The sequence below is a fragment of the Cervus canadensis genome, chromosome 13 (assembly GCF_019320065.1).
Source record: "Cervus canadensis isolate Bull #8, Minnesota chromosome 13, ASM1932006v1, whole genome shotgun sequence".
Lineage (NCBI taxonomy): Eukaryota > Metazoa > Chordata > Mammalia > Artiodactyla > Cervidae > Cervus > Cervus canadensis.
The window spans coordinates 36,007,129-36,028,890 of record NC_057398.1 but is presented as its reverse complement, the minus strand read 5'-3'; the positions used below and the strand labels follow the sequence as shown (position 1 = coordinate 36,028,890).

General features: G+C 44.5%; 2 protein-coding genes across 8 annotated transcripts in view; both read right to left on the bottom strand.

Annotated features, from left to right (window-relative positions):
- Nucleotides 1-2,295: 2,295 nt before the first annotated feature.
- Nucleotides 2,296-4,592, bottom strand: LOC122452552 (heterogeneous nuclear ribonucleoprotein M-like). Of its 2 annotated transcripts, XM_043486262.1 has the most exons (2): nt 4,302-4,443; nt 2,296-4,248 (listed from the first exon to the last, which is right to left on the bottom strand). In XM_043486262.1, exon 2 carries the CDS (start codon nt 4,221-4,223, stop codon nt 2,565-2,567), a length of 1,659 nt encoding a protein of 552 aa, XP_043342197.1. In that variant the 5' UTR covers nt 4,224-4,248; nt 4,302-4,443; the 3' UTR covers nt 2,296-2,564. The 2 variants fall into 2 exon arrangements, with proteins under 2 accessions (XP_043342197.1, XP_043342195.1); XM_043486260.1 differs by having other exon boundaries at nt 2,296-4,592.
- A 3,463-nt stretch (nt 4,593-8,055) lies between these two features.
- The window catches only part of NMNAT1 (nicotinamide nucleotide adenylyltransferase 1), a 28,197-nt gene continuing 14,490 nt past the window's right edge, over nt 8,056-21,762 (bottom strand). For 5 of the 6 annotated variants that reach the window (XM_043486264.1, XM_043486263.1, XM_043486266.1 and 2 more), the window contains exons 2-5: nt 15,869-16,039; nt 14,083-14,266; nt 10,915-11,060; nt 8,056-10,159 (exon numbers count right to left, since the gene is read on the bottom strand). In XM_043486264.1, coding sequence (XP_043342199.1) covers nt 9,759-10,159; nt 10,915-11,060; nt 14,083-14,266; nt 15,869-15,983 — 846 coding nt within the window. In that variant the 5' untranslated portion in view covers nt 15,984-16,039 and the 3' untranslated portion in view covers nt 8,056-9,758. Of the gene's footprint in view, nt 10,160-10,914; nt 11,061-14,082; nt 14,267-15,868; nt 16,040-16,124; nt 16,155-21,762 lie in introns of those variants that run through there. The other variant, XM_043486268.1, reaches the window with a different exon arrangement.

Sequence of the window (21,762 nt, the reverse complement as noted above, 5' to 3'; positions counted from 1 at the left end):
CCCACCACCTGAGAAAATGGAGTTTGGAGAAGGAACAAGACTGGAGGAGGATAACAGAATCTGTGACTTTGTTCTGTGGACATGGGGCATTTCTTTTTCTTTTTTTAATTTTTATTGCTGTAGAGTTGATTTACAATGTTGTGTTAGTTTTAGGTGTACAGCTTATCTGTCCATTTCAGATCTCTCACATGAGCGCCAGACTCAAGTACATTAATAGCCAACATCTATTGAGTGATTACTATGTGTATTGTCATTTATCACAAAATCCTACCCCTCCAATAGTTACTTTATTTATCTCCATTTGAAAAAGACAAAACCTGAGACAAAGAAAGGTTAAGTGACTTACCCAAGGTCATACAGTTGGTGGAAGAGTCTGGTTTCAATCTCAGATAGCCCGACTACCAAGCTCATGTGTCACCTCTCACCACTTAAGGTGCCTCTTGACATCTCCACTTGGAGGTCCTAAAGGCACTCAAATGTAATATAGCCAAAGCAGAAAGCATAAAATAAAATTATTCCTCAGCTTTCCTCATCTCTATAAATTGTACCACTAGTCACCTGTTAAAACCAAAGCCCGGTAAACACTGAATTTTTCCCTTTTCTACTCACCCATATCCAATCCACCAGCAAATCCTGTTGGTTCTTCCAACCTAACCCAAGCCACCATCATGTCTTGCCTCCTCTCTGGGCTTGTTGCTTCTACTCTTATCCAACCAAACTATTTTCCATTCTGCAGCCAAGAAAGCTTTTGAGAAATATAATTCAGATTTCATTACTCCCAAGATTCAAATGCTTCAGTGTGTAAATATTTGAATCTCTTCAAAAATCTGAGTCACCTTTTCAGAGCAACCTTCTGGTATACAATTACTCTGCATCACAACTCTGCTTATATCATTTGTAATTATCATAGTCCATAATTATCTTTTTTTTTGCTTTGTTTACTGACTACCTTTTTCATTAAAATGTCAAGAGTAGAGACTGTGTTCATCGTATTCACCTCTATGTATCCCCAGTGCCTAGTATGCCTGGCAAGTGATTATTAAATGTTTGTGAATGAATGGCTATGAACTTTCCAGAGGAAAGATGCTATTTTTATTGAGGAAACCATAGTGGCATTGTGCTTCCCTGGTGGCTCAGACAGTAAAGAATCTGCCTGCAATGCAGGAGACCCAGGTTCGATCCTTGGGTCAGGAAGATCCCCTGGAGAAGGGAATGGCTACCCACTCCAGTATTCTTGCCTGGAGAACTCCATGGACAGAGGAGCCTGGAGGGCTGTAGTCCATGGGGTCGCAAAGAGTCAGACATGACTGAGCGACTAACGCTTTCACATAGTGACATTCAGTTCAGCCACTCAATCATGTCCGACTCTTTGTGACCCCATGGACTGCAGCACGCCAGGCTTCCCTGTCCATCACCACCTCCTGGAGCTTACTCAAACTTATGTCGATTTAGTCAGTGATGCTATCCAACCATCTCATCCTCTGTCATCCCCTTCTCCTCCCGCCTTCAATCTTTCCCAGCATCAGGGTCTTTTCCAATGAGCCAGTTCTTCGCAGCAGGTGGCCAAAGTATTGGAGCTTCAGCTTCAGCATCAGTCCTTCCAATGAATATTCAGGACTGATTTCCTTTAGGATTGACTGGTTTGATTTCCTTGCTGTCCAAGGGACTCTTAAGAGTCTTCTCCAACACCACAGTTCAAAAGCATCAATTCTTTGGCACTCAGATTTCTTTATAGTCCAACTCTCACGTTTATACGTGACTACTGGAAAAACCATAGCTTTGACTAGATGGAATTTTGTTGGCAAAGTAACGTCTCTGCTCTTTAATATGCTGCCTAGGTTGGTCATAGCTTTTCTTCCAAGGAGCAAGTGTCTTTTAATTTCATGGCTGCAGTCACCATCCACAGTGATTTTGGAGTCCAAGAAAATAAAGTCTGTCACTGTTTCCATTGTTTCCCCATCTATTTCCCATGAAGTGATGGGACCAGATGCCATGATCTTAGTCTTCTGAATGTTGAGTTTTAAGCCAACTTTTTTCACTCTCCTCTTTCATCAAGAGGGTCTCTAGTTCTTCTTTGCTTTCTGCCGTAAGGGTGGTGCCGTCTGCATATCTGAGATTATTGATATTTCTCCTGGCAATCTTGATTCCAGCTTGTGCTTCATCCAGCCGGGCATTTCGCATGATGTACTCTGCATATAAGTTAAATAAGCAGGGTGACAATATACAGCCTTGATGTACTCCTTTCCCAGTTTGGAACCAGTCTGTTGTTCCATGTCCAGTTCTTACTGTTGCTTCTTTTTTTTTTTTTCAGAAACTGATATTTATTATCAAAGTCATATTCGATGTCAACAAGATGCCACAACTACAAAAAAAATTGCGCACATTGCAATCTCAATGCAAACAGTCAAATGGAACCCCAGTCATTAAAAAAGTAATTCAAATTACCCCAAAAAGCAACTGAATTTTTTAAACATCTTTATACATCCAGCCAACAAATTAAAATGGTTAACAAGAAAAAATACACATTCAGAGGTCTGGTATCGATGTTTAAAAAAGGCAACTGCTTAAGCATTTCTATCGATTCGAACATCAATCTCTCGGCCACTCAGCTTCATCCCATTCATCATCCGGCAGGCTCTCTCAGCCACCTCTGGCGACTCAAACTTAACCACACCGCACCCCTTGGACTTCCCATTCTCCATCTTGATGTCGGCATACAGCACGTGGCCGCATTCGTTGAACTTGTCTTTTAGCATCTTCCATGTAAAATCAAATGGGAGATTTCTCACAAATATCTGGCAGGCCTTCCTGGTCACCCCAGGGGCATGGCCTCCAGCTCCACCAAAGGAACCCGCGAAACTTCCTCCAAAGTTGCCACGCTCCATCTCGATGGCACGGTCAAAGCTGGCACCGCCACCGCCACCCATGGCCAGGCCCATGCGCTCAATGCCAGCGCCCAGGGCCGGGCCCATGGCAGGACCCATGCACTCTAGGCTGTTGGCGCCCATGCGCTCCAGGCCCATACGCTCGAGACTGTTGGCGCCCATACGCTCCAGGCCCATGCGCTCCAGGTTGTTGGCGCCCATGCGCTCCAGGCCGGTGGCCATGCGATCCATCACGGGGCCCATGCGCTCCAGGCCTGCCCCCATGCCTGCGGGCACCATGCGCTCCATGCCCAGGCCCATGCGCTCGATGGCAGGGCCCATGCGCTCCACACCAGAGCCCATGCGCTCGATGGTCTGGCCCACACGGTCAATGGGCGCGGCCATTCGCTCGAGGCCAAAGCCCATGCCGGCACCCATGCGCTCCACGCCAGAGCCGATGCGCTCCATGGTCTGGCCCATGCGCTCGATGCTGGAGGCCATGTGGTCGAGGCCCAGGGGGCCCATGCGCTCGATGCCAGAGCCCATGCGCTCGACGGAGCCCATGCGGTCCATGACCAGGCCCATGCGCTCAATCTCGGAGCCCACACGATCCATGCCGTGGCCCAGGCCTGCGCCCATGCGTTCCATGCCGGCCCCCCCGATGCGGTCAATGCCGGGGCCCATCCTCTCAATTCCAGGGACACTGCCTCCGCCTCCACCGTTTATTCTGCCCATGTTCATCCCAGATCCAAATCGACCCATGTTTTCCATACCACCACCAAAGGGTCCTTCCATGCCTCCCATTTTATTTATTCCAAATCCTATGCCTTCCATTCCCATTCCTGCAGGTCCCAGGTTGCCCATTCCAATGCCTTTATTCAAATGGTTGGCATCAATAGGCTGCCCTCCTGGTCCTAACCCCATGCCAATACCACCAAGTCCATGGGGAAGTTGTGGACGCTCAGGAGGGAAAAAATCTCCCTTTGGTAAGGCCCTCTCATCCATTTTCACGTGCATTGGTCTGTCAAACAGCAGCTGGCCATTAAACATAGATATAGCTTGCACGGCTTCAATGGACTGTTCAAAAGTAACAGTGCCTATTCCACGACTTTTTCCGTCTTTATCCTCAAGAATGTCTGCTCGGACCACCACACCAGCCATACTAAAAACTTCCTTCAGTTTCTTCCAGCCAACTTTATAATCCAGATTTGCTACAAATACTGTGCTTCCAAGTCTTCCAGCCTTTTGCATTGCTCTCCTGGCATGTTCACCATCAGGATCTTCTTTGACTTTCAGTGGTCTTCCACTCAGACTATGCTTGTTTAGAACTTCAGCAGCTTTTTTCATGCTCTCTTCCATCTTGAATTCAACAACAGCACATCCCCTTGACTTTCCTTCAGCGTCCATTAAGAGCTCCACGTATGTTACCTCACCAACTTTTTCTTTAACCAGGTCTTTAAGTGACTGCCATTTCACATCAAAAGGTATGTTTGTAATGAAGGCTCTGTATCTTTTAGTTGGATTGGCATATGGCTCAAAGCGATTGCCTCCTCTTTTTATGTTTTTCTCCTTCCTCTTCTCATTCTGAGCAGGTCGTTCTCCTTCACCTTTCGGGCCCGGAGCTCCGTTGCCGCTTGGCACGCCAGGCGCGCCGCTCTCCTCCTCCATTTTGGGCTCCGTCGCCGCCACCTCCACCGCCGCTTCGACCCCTGCCGCCATTTTCTCCGCGTCTGGTTACTGTTGCTTCTTGACCTGCATACAAATTTCTCAGGAGGCAGGTGAAGTGGTCTGGTATTCCCATCTCTTTCAGAATTTTCCAGTCTGTTGTGATCCACACAGTCAAAGGCTTTGATGTATTCAATAAAGCAGAAGTAGATGTTTTTCTGGAACTCTTCTGCTTTTTCTACGATCCAACGGATCTTGGCAATTTGATCTCTGGTTCCTCTGCCTTCTCTAAATCCAGCTTGAACATGTGGAAGTTCTCGGTTTATGTACTGTTGAAGCCTGGCTTGCAGGATTTTGAGCATCACGTTGCTAGTGTGTGAGATGAGTGCAATTGTGTGATAGTTTGAACACTGTTTGGCATTGCCTTTCTTTGGGATTGGAATGAAAACTGACCTTTTCCAGTCCTGTGGCCACTGCTGAATTTTCCAAATTTGCTGGCACATTGAGTGCATCACTTTAACAGCATCATCTTTTAGGATTTGCAACTTGAATTCCATCACCTCCACTAGCTTTGTTTGTTGTGATACTTCCTAAGGCCCATAGTGACACTGCCTTACTCAAAATGAGGCTATTGATTCTCATAAGTACAAAACATTGATTCCTTTGGTGGAATATGACAGGATGATATCAAGTCCTGGGATTAGATAAACTTTACCACTTCAAGGGCACAGAACTATGAACTCTGACCAGATTTCTGGAGCATGAAACCTATTTAAATTCCAGATAACTAAGGGAACAGGACATGGAGAAATCATATTTCCTTCCTATCCTTAAAATCTTATTGTTCTAAATGTTGGCCTGAAAATGAAATTCACAGGAATAACTAATAACAGTGTCAGCAATTGTGCTGATTGGTATGGCTCTTGGCCAGTTTGGGCAAGGACCATCTATTATGGGTAGGATTGAATGGCTGTTGAAGTAGATTGGACATAGATTGGACTTGCCCATGGAAGAAGGAGAAATCTTCTCCTCTACAGTTCCAAGATCTTTCTTCCTGACTAGGACCAAAGTTATCTCTGGAAAGGAAAGACAAATGTTACTTGGCCAAATTTGTGCTTTCTTTCCTTCCATTTGATACTGGCAAAGTGAACCATAAAATTAAGAGCCAAGATGCAGTCCTACACTTGTGGATGAGCAGTGCTTTCTCCTAGACAGTGATGAGCGGGAATGATGAGGGGCATTTGTAGTGGAGGCATTTTTCTGACATTTGATGGAATCTGATACTGGTCCAGGAAAGAATGGTGCTTAAAGACATAAAATAAACTTCACCTCATCTATACCTCCCCTCCTAATACAAGGAGGCAACGCCATCAGGGAGCTTGGTCCCATTCCGGGGATAAGACATAGATACACAGGGGATTTATTATATTTATTTTTGGCTGTGCTGGGTCTTCGTTGCTGCACGGGCTTTGCTCTAGTTGCAAAGAGTGGAGTCCACTCTCTAGTTGCGGAGGACGGGCTTCTCACTGCGGTGGCTTCTCTTGTTGCAGAGCGTGGGCTCTAGGTACACGGGCTTCAGTAGTTGGTGCACATGGTCTCAGTAGTTGTGGCGCATAGGCTTAGTTGCTCCAAGGCATGTGGGATCTTCCCAGACTGGGGATCATACCCGTGTTTTCTGCATTAGCAGGAGGATTCTTTATCACTGAGCCACCAGGGAAGCCCCATTATACTTTTATCACTAATTCTATGTTTGAAAATTTCCCTAACTCTTTTAAACGTGTCATTGTTGTCATGTTACCCACTGGTCTGGAAAAACTTTGGCACTTTAACTTGATTTGGGAAACATTGCTGCATTACTGACTGATAAGGCACTTGAGGCAGACATGGATCTGCATCTCAGCACTGAAACCAAGGTGATTTCCTGAGCGGAGTGGGGGGCACTGTCCCAGAGGAGGAGTCCAACAGAGACAGGAATTCCCCACCATGTCCTGGTGCTACTATAACAGGTCAAAAACTGTATGTGGACCCCACCAAGCTTCCCTCCTATGAGCCCCCACATCCCACCCCCTACACTTGACTTCAACCGGGCTGGCTTCATGAATGGGCTTCTCAATACATCCTCTCAGGTTGTTCCTCCCATTTAAAGTTGCTGGAAGTGGCATAAAATAAACCAGAAACAGGATTCCTCAAGTTTCAGATAAATGATGAATAACTTGTAGTATTTATTAGGCTTCCCTGGTGACTCAGTGGTAAAGCATCTGCCTGCAATGCAGGAGACGCAGGTTCAACCCACCCGCCGGTCAGGAAGATCCCCTGGAGAAGGTCATGGCAACCCACTCCAGTATTCTTGCCTGAAGAACCCCATGGACAGAGGAGCCTGGCAGGCTACAGTCCATAGGATTGAAAAGAGTTGGACATGAATGAAGCAACTTAGCAGCAGCAGCAGCATATTAAACAAAAAAACCACCACCCCTACCAGCATCAAACAATACACCAGCTCTACACAATTCCTAAACTAAATTCACATTATAAGAGCCAAATATGAAACATGATAGAGAATAAACAATGGCATTTTCCCCTCTTCCTCAATGAAAGCTGCAACAGTTACTAATATTTATTTCCTTGTGAAATTCATTGTCCTAGTTTCATTATACAAAGTTGTCCTAGTTTCATTATCCAAAGAGGAAGCTGTGTCCTTAAGGAGACCCCGAAACATGCTATTATGCTGTGGCATTAGCAGCATCCTGGTATGGGGACAAAAAGCCAAGCAACTCCTTCTATGTACAAAGTTGCTGATCCATAAATACCACAACAATAGGACCATTTCACTGTTACCAGGTCTCCTGGGAGGGTCCCTATGAGCCTTACCCAGCGGGCCCTGAGGTCAATACACTCAGCAGACTATGGGCACTTCTAGGTGAAAAGGCTTCATAGTAGAAAAGAAGTTTCTAGCACTGGAACCTTCCTGCAGTTCACACACACTTCAGACAAACTTGTGTAGTTTTCCAGAAGAAATCAAAGTTAAATTTTGATAACTTCATCGACCTCTAGCAATAGTTCTATCGCTATTTTTCAGTACTGCTCCAACTTTTAAACTCCAAAAAGCTGAGAAGCAGGGGAAAGATTCTCATTTCTATGATCTGAGGTCATGACCTTTCATTCATTCAGCAGGTTAAGGGACTGAAACCACTGGGTGTCGAGCTTTGTACTCTTCTCTCTTTGAGAAACAGGTCCATTGACTTCAGTAAGAATCAGCCAGGAATGGGAACTTCCATGGTAGTCCAGTGGTCAAGAATCTGTCTTCCAATGCAGAGGACACAGGTTCAATCCCTGCAGGGGGGAACTAAGATCCCACATGCCACGGGGCAACTAAGCAGGTGAGCTGCAACTACTGGCCCTGGGGGCCTCAGCTAGAGAGAAGTCTGCATGCCACCATGAAAGATCCCACATGCTGCAACCAAGACCTGACGCAGCCATAAATAAATAAATAAGTAAAAATTAAAAGAGGAGGCCAAGAGCCACAGAATTTACATTTGCCAACTTTATTTCCTTTTTAAAACTGTGGCTTCAGATAAGACTATTCAACTGCACAGACATAAGTATCTTTTTTCTTCTGCAGAGGTATAAACCCTTCATCCAGAGTAGTGTAGGTATGAAATGTAAATCACTAGGTGTAGGTATGTAAAGGTAAATAATTCTTTCTTTAGAAAGTTAACTTTAGTCCTGTTTCTATCACAGAATGATTTTCATGAACCATAAAACTATTCTAAAAAAAGCTATTTCTGGTCTTTGTGCTTTACTAATGGGTAAAACTGCCACAGAATTTTAATCAGTAGCAAACCATATAACAAGTTTGTCTTTTTAACATAATGTTATGAGTTCAATTATTATTTGCGTCTTCTACTTTGGTTCAAGTTCATACAAAAGAACATGAGAAAAATAATAAAAAACAGGCTCTTTTTCTGCTTAAATTCACAAATGGCAGGTTCACAGGAACTGGAACAGAAACTGCAAGGGTCTTCCAAAACTCAAGAGTTTTAGATTGAGACTGTGGAGCTTTCCTGCACATACCATTCATCAGGGGCTCAAAACTCTGAGCTAAAGGAACTGCTGGGCTGACTCAGTGTGGTATGTCCCTTCACTGTTTGATTATTAAGCTATGAGTAAAGGCTAAGAGCATTCACAGTTCATAAAATCCTTGGATGAGACCTCTCATTCTCTTGAATGAGACTCCTTGAATAAGAGACCTCATTCTCAGAGATCTCTCATGTGCTAAGAGAATCCGTGCATAACATGTGGAGAGCAGAGGTTCCCTATCTGTCATGGGCATCAGAAACACCTGTGTACCTTTCTAAACATTCCAGGGCCTGGACCCCTCTTCCTACCTCCAAAAGTGATGCTGCAGGCAACATGCCTTAGCAAAGCTTCGCTGGCCTTCTGAGATGTGTCAGAGAGAATGAACTACTGGTGTAAAGTATCTGCCAGATCATTCACAGCCTGTATTCTGCACAGCTGGAGATAGCTGATTAGTGATGCCTTTTACAAGATCATTATTTTAAGAATTGTTTGGCCACCCTGGGTGAAGGGGGCCCAGAAATAGGCATGCATCAAATGTTCATTCCTTTCATAACTTAAGTCAGGAACTTAAGTGGACCCTTATTAATTTTATTCTTCTTTTTTTTTTTTGCTGCACAGCATGCTGAATGTCAGTTCCCGACCAGGGATTAAGGCCGGGCCCTCAGCAGTGAGAGTGCAGAGTCCTAACCACTAGACCACCAGGAAATTCCTAGACGTCACTTTTCATACTTCACTTCTCTTTATGTGGTAAAGTCAGGATGCTCTTTTTGAATTGTTTTTGTACTCAGTTTGATAGAATGTTCCTCTGGTTTTAGTGCTGCTAATCTCTTGTTTTAAAGATAAAGGAATTTGTGGACTTCCCTGGTAGTCCACTGGTTAAGACTCTGTGCTCCCACTGCATGGGTTCGATCCCTGGTTGAGGAACTAAGATGCTGCATGCTGCATGGCATAGCCAAACTAAAAACAACATGTTGAAAACATTCATCTTAGCAACTTCTAGTAAAAAGATAAACCTAACTTTAATTTACTACTGATTTTACCAAACTGTTAAACTTTATTAAAGAGGATAACAATTTCTTCCCCTAGTTACTAACACCCACATGGTTTCAAATTCCCAAAAAAGAAGTCTAAAATACCATGCTGTAGAATTTCTTATGCCTTAACTTCTGTAGTGTTTCTCTGCAAAGGAGCCAGGACCACTCCAACATTCCTCTCCTCACTCTCAGAGCTATACAGATTATGCTTTTCAATATATTCTTGGACAAGATCAGGTACCAAGTAGCGAATGCTCTGGCCTCTTCTAAGGGCTCGCCGGATCTTCGTGGAGGAAATGTCATTGGTGATCCATTCGTTCACTAGGTGAATGTTGTTCTGGTGTTTCCATAGCACATCGGATTCATAGATGAACTTCTGAGCATCATTCCCAGCCCGAGTAATACATATGAGCCCATAGTCTCCCAGGATTTTGGTGATATCCTCACTCTTCCATAGATTGGGCACACCAAAGGACTCCAAAAAATCTGCTCCACACAGCAGCTTCACCTTTGGCACACCTGGGAAGAGAAAATAGAGCCTCAGGGGTTGCTTTTCTAATAACTCCTGGCATCAAAATGAATGTGTAGGACTGTCCCTGGTGGTCCAGTGGTTAGGAATTCAGCTGCCAATGCAGGGGACACGGGTTCAACCCCTGGTCCAGGAAGATCCCACATGCGGTGGGGCAGCTAAGCCCATGAGCGACAACCACTGAGCCTGAGCTCTAGAGCTGGTGCTCCACAACAAGAGAAGCCACCTCAATAAGAAGCCCATGCAGTAGCTCCTGTTCACTGCCACTAGAGAGAGCCTTTGTGCAGCAACAAAGATCCAGTGCAGGAAAAAAAAATGTGTATATTTGTTTTTCTGAGGATTCATAGTTTTTATCAGATTCAGCTTTTCCAAAAAGAGATCCAGACCTGAACCTCAAATATTCAGGTCTACCTACTGCAGGATAAATAAGCTCAGGGTGCCTTTGACTCTCCTTTCCTCCCATCAAAAAACTAACATGGGGTGGAGAGTTCCCTGGTGGCCTAGTGGTTACAATTTCGGGCTTTCACTGCCGCAGCCTGAGTTCAATCCCTGGTTGGGGAACTGAGATCCCACAAATTGTGTGATGTAGCCAAAAGAACAAAAAAAGAAAAAAAAAAAGAAAACTAACAAGGGGCATTTTCCCGGCACCCACACATATTGAATATGAAAGCAAATACAAAGGGGGCTTGCCCAGCCCTACAGTCTTAACAGCCCTCACTGGTAAGTCCTGGAAAAACATACAGACCTTTCGTTTTTGTTTGCTCTAGGGATTTCTTTTCACTAAAATCTTGTTTTTGTTCAGCCCACTTTCTCTTCCGTCCAGGCTTTTCCAGCACAGGTGAGTTCTGCTGGAGATCACAGATACTGGCCTCCAGCTTCTCTTGATGGTGTCTATAAAACAACAAAGCAACAGAATATTTATTTCTCTTTCTCACAATGCTCAACTGAAATATCATCCTCGTGGAGAGGCCTGAGAGCCTCTGACACTACGTTAAAGGCTGGGAGCTGTTAAAAAGGTGCAACCACAGGTGCACACAATGCCCAATTACTCAGAATGGACACCTTCAAGTACATAGGACTGTCAGGTCAGGATGGATGCGGCTGAGACACAGCAGCCCTGGGCTCTGGCTGTCAAGAATGGAAAGCACCAGGGACTTCCCTGGTGGTCCAGTGGTTAAGAATCCACCTGCCAGGGCTGGAGACACAGGTTCAATCCCTGGAACTGAACTAAGGGACTAAATCCCATGTGCCACAACTACTGAAGCCTGCATGGTCTACAGCCTGTGCTCTGCAACAAGAGAAGGCACTGCAAAGAGAAGCCTGTGCACCGTAACTAGAAAAAGTCCTTGTGCAGCCACAAAGACCCAGCACAGTCAAAAATAAACTAAAAAATAAAAAGAATGGAAAGCAGGGAAAATCCTGGGAGCACAGCAAATAGTAGCTATTACTATCCTAAGCTGTATGCGTCTGTGTCATAATGACCAGAGTTAACACTGATTATTTATTATGTGTTAACCACTACACCAAATCCCTTGCATGAATGATTTGATGAAATCTTCTCAACATCTCATGTCATATTATTATTATCCCCATAATGGAGAGGAAGTACAGGCTTAAGAGTTTGTACTGCCAGCTTCTGGCAGAGCCTCTTAGACATAGGAGATAGTCGAGAACAACCAGATTGAGTAAATGTTTTGGTTACTATAAAGCAACTATAGTACTGCCAGCATTCTATCAGAATTGTTTGTTATACCTATCGAGAGAGGAGGACACTGACCAATTTGCACAAGGTCATTTAGCTTATAGATGGCAGAGCCAGAATTTGAATCCTAACAGTCTGGTTCCAGAGCCCACACCCTTGACCACTGAGGAGTATGGCCTGACTAGGACTTCCCTGGTGGGCCAGTGGCTAAGACTCCACACTCCCAATGCAGGGGACCCAGGTTCGATCCCTGGTCAGGGAACTAGATCCCACATGCCACAACTAAAGATCCCTCATGCTGCAACGAAGATTGAAGATCCCGTGTGACTTAACTCAGAGCTGGCACAGTCAAATAAATAAATAAAAATAAATATTTTTAAAAAAGAGTATGGCCTGACCTAGTAATGAAGAACTCAATGCTGAGGATAAGGTCTGAGGGGGTGGCCAAGTGTCTGAAGCCTAAGCGGAAGGGCCCACAGGCAGGATCTGTGTGCAGCTTCACTCTGAATGGCAGCAGGATGCCCATGGCTTCATAGTGGTACAGTTACCCAGCTAACAGGAGCAACATGCGTGAGAGACGACTGTGGGCCTTGGTGCCCGTAACCCCCTTCCCTTGGGAATGGCTGAGTTGAACCTGGAATGAACAGGAAGGTTACTCTGGAGCCAAAGAGGGCTGGGTGAGGAGGAGGAGTCTGCTTTCTGATGGGAGAACTTCTGGTCAATGAACTGAAGTCACCCTCTTCTCCCTGCTAAGCTTCTGGGTAAGTCACTGGGCTGGACATTGTCTGCTGGCTGGTTTTAATCCCACCCTGAAATCACTTCCCAGAAGTCCTCAGAGGCAGAGAGATTTGGGAGGCTCTGGACCTTGACAGGTCGGCATGGAGGCCAGACCCTATATTCCACTGTCCTGTCCCCCACGCTAGGAGACTGGGAAAGTTTAATAGCAGCATTGGTGGCAGCAGGAACAGTTTCCTGAACTTCAGCTGCAGTTAAGGGGACATGATCTTGAAACAAACCACCGCTTCCACTCCTCCAGCCCTTTCAAACTAAAGCTAAAGTCCCTTTCTGCTTGAAATGCTCAGAGTGGTTCTATTTCCTATCCAAACCATAACTAATATGGCTAGAACCAGAAGGTTCAAACTCTAAGAATAGACATGAGACAGAAAGGTTTTTCAGAAAGCCCTTGTGTTTTATACTCAAGAGAACTTGCTCGCTTAGTAGCTCAGTCATGTCCAACTCTTTGCAACCCCATGGACTGTAGCCCTCCAGGCTCCTCAGTCCATAAGATTTCCTAGACACAGATACTGGAGTGGGTTGCCATTTCCTCCTCCATGGGTTCTTCCCAATCCAGGGATCGAACCCACATCTCCTGTGATTCCTGCACTGCAGGCAGATTCCTTACTCACTGAGCCACCGGGGACATGCCACTCAAGAGAACATTAAGTAATAAAGATGTTACTCACTCTGGGTTCTGAATCCTTAAACTGGAACAGTTTCAGAGTCCTGAGCACAGTGATCTGTGACAACCCCTCATATGCTGTCATGGAAGTAGCATCCAAACCAAGTCTCTTTGTGATCAAGAATCATGGCGTCTCTTCCTTAAATTACCTGTCTTCATCTTTCTATATATATATATATAATTTTATTTACTTATGGCTGTGCTGGGTCTTCACTGCTGTTCGGGCTTTCCTCTAGCAGTGGCGAGCAGAGGCTACTCTCAAGCGCAGGCTACTCTCTAGTTGCAGTGTGCAGTGGCTTCTCTTGTTGCTGAGCATGGGCTCTACTGTGCATGGGCTTCACTAACTGTGGCACAGTTCACTAACTGGGCTTAGTAGCTGTGGTGCTCGGGCTTAGTTGCTCTGTGGCACAAGGGAACTTCCCGGACCAGGGAATGAACCCGTGTCTCCTGCATTGGCAGGCAGATTCTTTACCCCTGAGCCACCAGGGAAGCCCAATTATCTGCCTTTGGCTTTTACACTTGAGAAGACTGACCACAGTGACATCATCTTACAGCTTTACCTTTTTCACCAGGGGCACAGACAGGCCAAGTGTACTTCCTGTTCTTTCACAGGGATGTACACAGTTAACAAGCATGCAAACATCTCAAAACACATGAAAGACACAAAGGCTGAATGGTACCCAGGCCTGTTCGTGTGCTTTGCAGCCTTGTGATGACCCCCTACAGGAACTGCAGGACTCCACCATGAATACCTTAGCACCTTGGCTGTCTCTGTCCACTCTTTCTGAAGACTTTCCCAGGTATCAACTTCTACCCATTTTGAGTTCTTGGTGGCAAGTTCTGCCATGATAACTCGGTGATGGGCAGAGATGAGTCCTTTCTTCTTATATGCATCGCCGACTGGAGAAATTATGCCTTTGATAACTTTATATTTTCCTGGGGTAAAGAATCAGACTTCACGTAAGGTATAACAAATTAGATTTTATGTACAGGAAATAGTATCATCAATATGGTTTCATAGTCACAGATCCCCTCCTCCTTTTTCTTTTTAAACAATTATACAAGTTTATTTATTTATTTTTAATTGTGTTAAAATACACATAAAATTTACCATTTAAACCATTTTAAATGTATAGTATTGTGACATGTTATACAACCATCACTACGCTCCATCTCCAGAACTCTTTCAACTTCCCCAACTGAAATTTCGTACCCATCAAAGAGACCACCCATTCATCAGCAGTTTATTAATAAATTTTGATTGCTATTGCCAAACTGTCTTATGTATATGTTAGTTGATCAGTCGTGCCCGAAACTGCCTTGTAAAATGCCTTAATCCATTGAATATCCAAGAGCCCATTCCTTCCCAACACCTAATATTTGACATTATCAAGTTTTAAAAATTCTTGTCAAGGTGATGGGAAAAATATCACTCTATTATTTTAGTTCCCTGATTATTCGTGAGTTGGCACACTCATCCATCTATCAACACATAGCATGATTATTTCCATAACAAAACAAAATGAATCTGTGTATATGCAGGGGAGAAAAAGTTTTCTTTGACCTTCTCAGGGTCCCTGGCCGGGTGTAAACTGACAAAGAAAAGATTGACAGGAGAAAAGCATATAAATTAACTTAATGTAGGATTTATGTGGCATGGGAACCTTAATAAGGAAATGAAGAGTCCAAGACACAGTTAAACCTAAGTATTCTTATGCTAGGTTTGATGAAGAGTCAACAGTCATGGGGAAATATGATAGTGCAAAGAGTGCAGGAGATCAAACCAGTCAATCCTAAAAGAAATCAATCCTCAATATTCATTGGAAGGACTGATGATGAAGCTGAAGCTCCAATATTTTGGCCACCTGATGCAAAGAGCTGACTCACTGGAAAAGACCCTGATGCTGGAAAAGACTGAAGGCAAGAAGAGAAGGGGACGAAACAGAACGAGATGGTTGGATGGCATCACCAACCCAATGGACATGAGTCTGAGCAAGCTCTAGGAGACGGTGAAGGCCAGGGAAGCCTGGCAAGCTGCAGTCCATGGGGACACAAAGAGTTGGACAAGATTGAGCGACTGAACAACAACAAAAGCACAAGAAAAGTGTAGGAGCCTGGGGGAATCCGACAGCGCCTGTCTGCTTGGCACTCCTTTGTCTTCATAGATAAGGATGCTCCAATTCTCTGAGTTTAGGGAGGGCATCTGTCATGTGAATGTTTTATGATCTGCTTCATAGGCTTCCCTTGTGGCTCAGCTGGTAAAGAACCCGCCCACAATGCGGGAGACCTGGGTTCGATCCCTGGGTTGGGAAGATCCCCTGGAGAAGGGAAAGGCTACCCACTCCAGTATTCTGGCCTGGAGAATTCCATGGACTTTCACTTTCAGGGAAGAAGGGTGGAGGGAGGAGGGCAGAGTGACCTTCCTGCTGTTGCTGTCTCATCAAAATCCTCCAGCTTAAAATGCCCAATAGGCCAAGGTGCCACATTTTAGGGCAGTGTATCCTGAACCCCATCGTTGCTGCTGGTTACTATTCCTACCTGTTCCATTCATGTAGTCCTTGGCCAGCTCAAACAGCCTGAGGTGCATGTTGGTGATAGGATTAAAGGACCCACAAGCAAGGAGAACTACTTCCGTCTTCTCTGAGTTCTCCATGCTGAGAATTTGAAGTTATTGATCTAAATGGAAAACTCTGACACTTCTCTTATTGCCTACAAAGGAAAAAGAAAGTAAGTTCAGTTCAAGGTCTTTTGATGTCCTTCAACATACTCATTTCAAGCAAATGGAGGGACTTTCCTGATGGTCCAGTGGTTAAGACTCTGCACTTCCAATGCAGCGTGCTCGGGTTCAATCTCTGGTTGGGGAGCCAAAATCCCACATGCTGCAGTCAAAAAGTAAGAAACAAACAAAAAACATCACCAACAAAAAGCCCACAAACCAAACAGATGGAAAAAATGTTTGGCTTCAGTGACTAAGCTGGGTGAATTGCAAAAATGGCTTCATTTCCCCACCCTTCCTTTACAATGTGAATTTATAGCTCTTTTCATAAAGGAATGGAATCTTCCCACCCTCTGTGACTTGCTTTGGCCCAAATAACGTGGCACATGGGAAAACATGCCCACTCTGATCCTAGGCCTCTGAGGCATTGTGCACGACCACTCTCTTTTGGACTCCTGCCCCTCCACGAAGACAAGCCCAGGCCAGCCTGCTGGAGGATGACAGAACCCACAGGAGAGAGCCAGTGCTCCCGCTGACAGACAGCCAATCACCAGCTGCCTGGCCGAGGCCATCCTCGATCAGTCAAGCCTCAATCTGCCCAGAAGCACAAGCAGGTCAAGGTGGGATCAGCTGAGCCTGAACCAGATCAGTAGACCCACAAGGTGGGCCCAGACTTACGAGCAAAAAGGAAAGCTCAGTGGTGCTCTGACTGCACTACTGAGGCCATGGTCAACAGACACAGTGACACTGTGCTGTGTGCCACTATGTCTAGTCGCTCAGTCGTGTCTGCTCTTTGGGACCCTCCGGACTGTAGCCCACCAGGCTCCTCTGTCCATGGAATTCTCCAGGCAAGAAGACTGGAGTGGGTTGCCATTTCCTCCTCCAGGGGATTTTCCCGACCCAAGGATCGAACCTGTGTCTCCTGCACTGTGGGTGGATTCTTTACCTGATGAGTCATTGGGGAAGCCCCACAATGGCATTATTATCCACCAAATATAACTCCCCAACAACCCGTCCTTCAAAACTGTACTTTTCCTCTTAGTCAACAAGGTCATATTATCACTTTCAACTGAATAATAGTTTACAATTGACAAACTCTTCTTGATATTAATTATTCCATTTGATCCTTCCAAAACCCTACTGAAGTAATGCAAGGCAACTTATTTTACATTTTTATTTAAATTTTTTTAATTAGGAGGAATTCACCCAAATATGTCTTAAAAATAAACTCATATTTCCTATTATTGCTTTTTTTTTTCGATTTTTATTTTATATTGGAGCATACTTAACAATGTTGCATTCGTTTCAGGTGTACAGTCAAGTGATTCAGTTATATATATACATGTATCTACTCTTTTACAAATTCTTTTCCCCTTTAGGTTATTACAGAGTATTGAGCAGAGGGACTTGGTGAATCTTTCCAACTCATACCACTAATTTCTAATTACTTATTTATTTTTAAAAAATATTTTATTTTTGGCTGCACTTTGGTGCTATGCACAGGGTTTCTCTAGTTGCAGCAAGTGGGGGCTACTCTCTAGTTGCAGTGTGAGGACTTCTCACTGTGGCGGCTTCTCTTGTTGCAGAGCATGGGCTCTAGAGCACCAACTGAATTGCTCTGCAGCATGTGGGATCTTCCCAGACCAGGGACTGAACCTGGGTCCCCTATATTGGCAGGCGGATTCTTTACCACTGGACCACCAAGGAAGTACCAGTTCTAATTACTTCTTTAACAGACACTCTATTAACTATCAATAAATAAAATACCTTCACTACTGTGAAGTTTAAAATATTCTTACATATCAAATTATGTTTCAAAATAGTAATTTTGAGCACTTACAAACAAATATAATTTCAGTGATGCCAAATTGCTCAAAGCATTTTGGGAACTTTTGGGGAATCACCTGTAGCGCTCGAAGTATTTTTATGATTAATGTAGAAATACAATGAATGACCACAAACAAACCAACATTTATAGGATACTTCTCAACTTATAAACTAATTTCATGCACATTATCATTTAATTTTCACCAAAAAGAAAAAAGAATGGCCAATGACATTTACTTTATTCCAAATAACCACCTATTGCTACATATCTAGTTTTTCCAGTTAATCGTCTATCATTAGTCATTTAGGTTTATCTAATTCTCCACTATTACAAACATCTCAAAGAAATAATGAGTTGAAAATGAATTGGAATTTAAGGCTATAAAACCCCTCATTGTGTACTCCTAAGTCTTGCCAACACTCAAAGACCTGTGTAAGGACCATTTATTTATAGCCCAACAGTGTTCAGAACAAACTGCTAGGTTGACCAACTTATTTTTGCTCTCCTTAGACAGAGTTACTGAGTGACGACCCAGGGCTAGAATTTAGGTATCCTGACTCCTAGGTTCTCCAGCACCAAAGAGAAAATTGGGAGGTAAATTGGGGCTGTGTGGATTGGAAATGAGCCCTCCTAGCTGAGAAATGGATAGTTTCATAGATAACATTTCCATAGATAACAAGAAACTCTGAAGGTTTCTGAGCAATGGCGTGACAACAGGGTTCTAGAAAAACAAGGTGATGCTGGTGTTACATGGTTGTATGACAGATTTTATTTTCTTGGGCTCCAAAATCACTGCAGACAGTGACTGCAACCATGAAATTAAAAGATGCTTGCTCTTTGGAAGGAAAGCTGTGACAAACCTAAACAGTGTATTAAAAAGCAGAAACATCACTTTGCCAATCAAGGTCCATGGAGTCAAAGCTATGGTTTTTCCAGGAGCCATGTATGGATGTGAGAGTTGGACCATTAAGAAGGCTGGGCGCTGAAGAATTGATGCTTTTGAACTGTGGTGTTGGAGAAGACTCTTGAGAGTCCCTTGGACAGCAAGGAGATCAAACCAGTCAATCCTAAAGGAAATCAGTCCTGAATATTCATTGGAAGAACTGAAGCTGAAACTGAGGCTCCAGTACTTTGGCCACCTGATGCAAAGAACTGACTCACTGGAAAAGACCCTGATGCTGGGAAAGATTGAAGGCAGGAGGAGAAGGGGGTGACGGAGGATGAGATGGTTGGATGGCATCACCAATTCAAGGCACAATGAATCTGTGCAAATTTCGGGAGATAGTGAAGGACAGGGGAGCCTTGAATGCTAAAGTCCATGGGGTCACAAAGAGTCGGACACAACTTAGTGACAGCAGGAAATGGCTGTATGGCCCTGACCTGACAATTTAACTTGTGTCCTCATCTGTAAAATAGAGATAATGGCAAAATGATATGGCAAAATGCTAATCATATTGCCTGGCACAGTGTCAAAATAACTGGTAGCTATTATTTGTGAGCAAAGTGATAATACTGATGTCAGTGATGCTATCGGCTTAACTGGAAGGGGAAAAGCAAGATAGGAAGTTGAGTTAAAAGTAATGAGAACTTCAGTTTAAGTACAGTCAGTGGGAATGGAAATTAGGAAACATGTATTAATAAATACTTGAGGTCTACTCCAAACAGTGGCAGGAATCACAAGGACACTGCTAACTGTGAATAGAAAATAAAGGGGAGAAGGGTCAATAATGCTCCACACAACATTAAAAAAGAGTTCATGGGTTAGAATGATTTAAATGTACCTTTCAATTATCATCCAAAGGATGACACCAGGATTCATTTGGGGCTTATTCCCCCTGCCCACCCCATACCCATCCATGCAAACAAAGCACCTATGGTATTATGGGGTGGTCTGGGCCCACAAGGAAATTAAGAGTGTCTGGCCAGTTACCGAGCATGCTCTCAAGGACCCTGGTGGAGGCTCTGGGTTCAGCTGGAGTCCAGCCTTGGTTCTGGTCCCAACCATCTCAAGTTTCAGGTACCACTCTCCGGGGAGACTGAGCAGGTCCCGGAGGGAGGGAGTTGCTCTTTGTTCAGGGAAGGAAGGATGGAAGAGCCTGAAGCAGACCCGTTGCCTTTGGGGATGGGCTCAGGTTTCCAGGTCATCCCCAGGGGAAGGGCTGAGAAAGGAAAGCTGATCTCTCAGCTTAAAGGAAGCTTTCCCTCTTTTCACATTCGTGACCTGTCTCAAATATCCAGCTCAGTGTTACTAATTCACTGTTAACAGCCAGCTTTAGACTTCAGACCCTTAAAGCCATAGAAGAATCAAGTTACAGGGAGCTCCTATCATAGCCTAGAGTGGCTTTAAGAGAACTAGGACCTGTCCCTCTCCCCTGGAGAGAACTTCCTCCGCATCCCCCCAGGGTTCACAGGGGTGGTGCATAGGGATGGAGGCCCTGGCAGGTGGAGAAGAGGTCTGGAAGCTCTGACAGGACTGTTCCGGATCCTCCGTGGCCTGCTCCAGGTGCTCAAGGGCCCAGGTCACCATGATTCACTTCTGTCTGGCTCACTCAGCCTATCGCTTGCACTGTTGGCTGCCAAGATCTCACCAGCTCAGGCTGTAAGTGTCCCTCCCCAGCCCACTGTGGCAAAAAGGTCATTTCTTCCTGGGGCTGTCTTGAGGCTTAAGGGCTTCCCTGGTGGCTCAGATGGTAAAAAAAATCTGCTTGCAATGCAGGAGACCCAGGTTAGATCCCTGGGTCAGGAAGATCCCCTGGAAGAGGGTGCGGCAACCCACTCCAGTATTCTTGCCTGGAGAATACCATGGACAGAGGAGCCTGGCAGGCTACAGTCCATGGGGTTGCAAAGAGTCGGATACCACTGAGCAACTAACACACTTGGAGGTTTAAGGAAAATTACTTTCTATTTTAAAATTATCACTGACTAAGTTTAAAAAACACTGATGTGTAAACGTTAATGAAACATTTTGCAAACATTAAGTCAGCTTTTAAAACATAAACTTAAAAAAAAAAAACTGTTTTTCTTGTCACACTTCAGAATGCTCAGTACAATGAAATCTATGTTGCCCGACTGTTAATGGGATTGACTTGGCAACCCCTCAGATTTACAGCTCTAAAGGTACACTAGTTAGTTAGCATGTTAGTTAGCTCAGTCAAGCCCGACCATGCCACCCCATGGACTAGAGCCTGTCACGCTCCTCTGTCCATGGAATTCTCTAGGCAAGAATACTGGAGAGGGTTGCCATTTCCTTCTCCAGGAGATCTTCCCGACCCAGGGATTGAACCTGGGTCTCCTGCATTGCAGGCAGGTTCTTTACCGACCGAGCTACCAGGGAAGCCAAAGGGACACTAGTGCTTTCATAATAGTAACCTTAAACCCGAGACTCTATTGTAGTTCTGTGCGCCACTGCTTCAAATAGTATGGGGGTAAGGGGGGCTTCCCTGGCATTCCAGGGATTAAGACTCCAAGCTTCAGATCTCACATGCCAAAAAATAAAGCAAAATAATAAATAGTCTGGGGGTATATTTTCAGATTGCTTATTGTTTTGAGTATCTTTACTGGGGATAAACTTTTGCCTTTGGAGGGGAGATCTGATTCCTACAAGTGCCCTAAAGTCATTCAGTGCTAAATCCAATTAATCAAATAAATAATGAAGGTGAATAATAGTTTACAGTGAAGAAAGAGGACTACTAGTTAAGGAGGAAGATTTTCCTATATGCATGGAAGCTATGTACATGTAATTTTAAAAGAATTTAAAAAATGTTTGAGCAGTAACTGCAGACCTCATTTCATTGTGTAAGCTGTGGTGGGCAGTTAACTCACTCAATGTGAGTTACTCAGTGTGAACTATCTGGCCACAGGTAGGGCTAACATAGCATAAGGGAATGG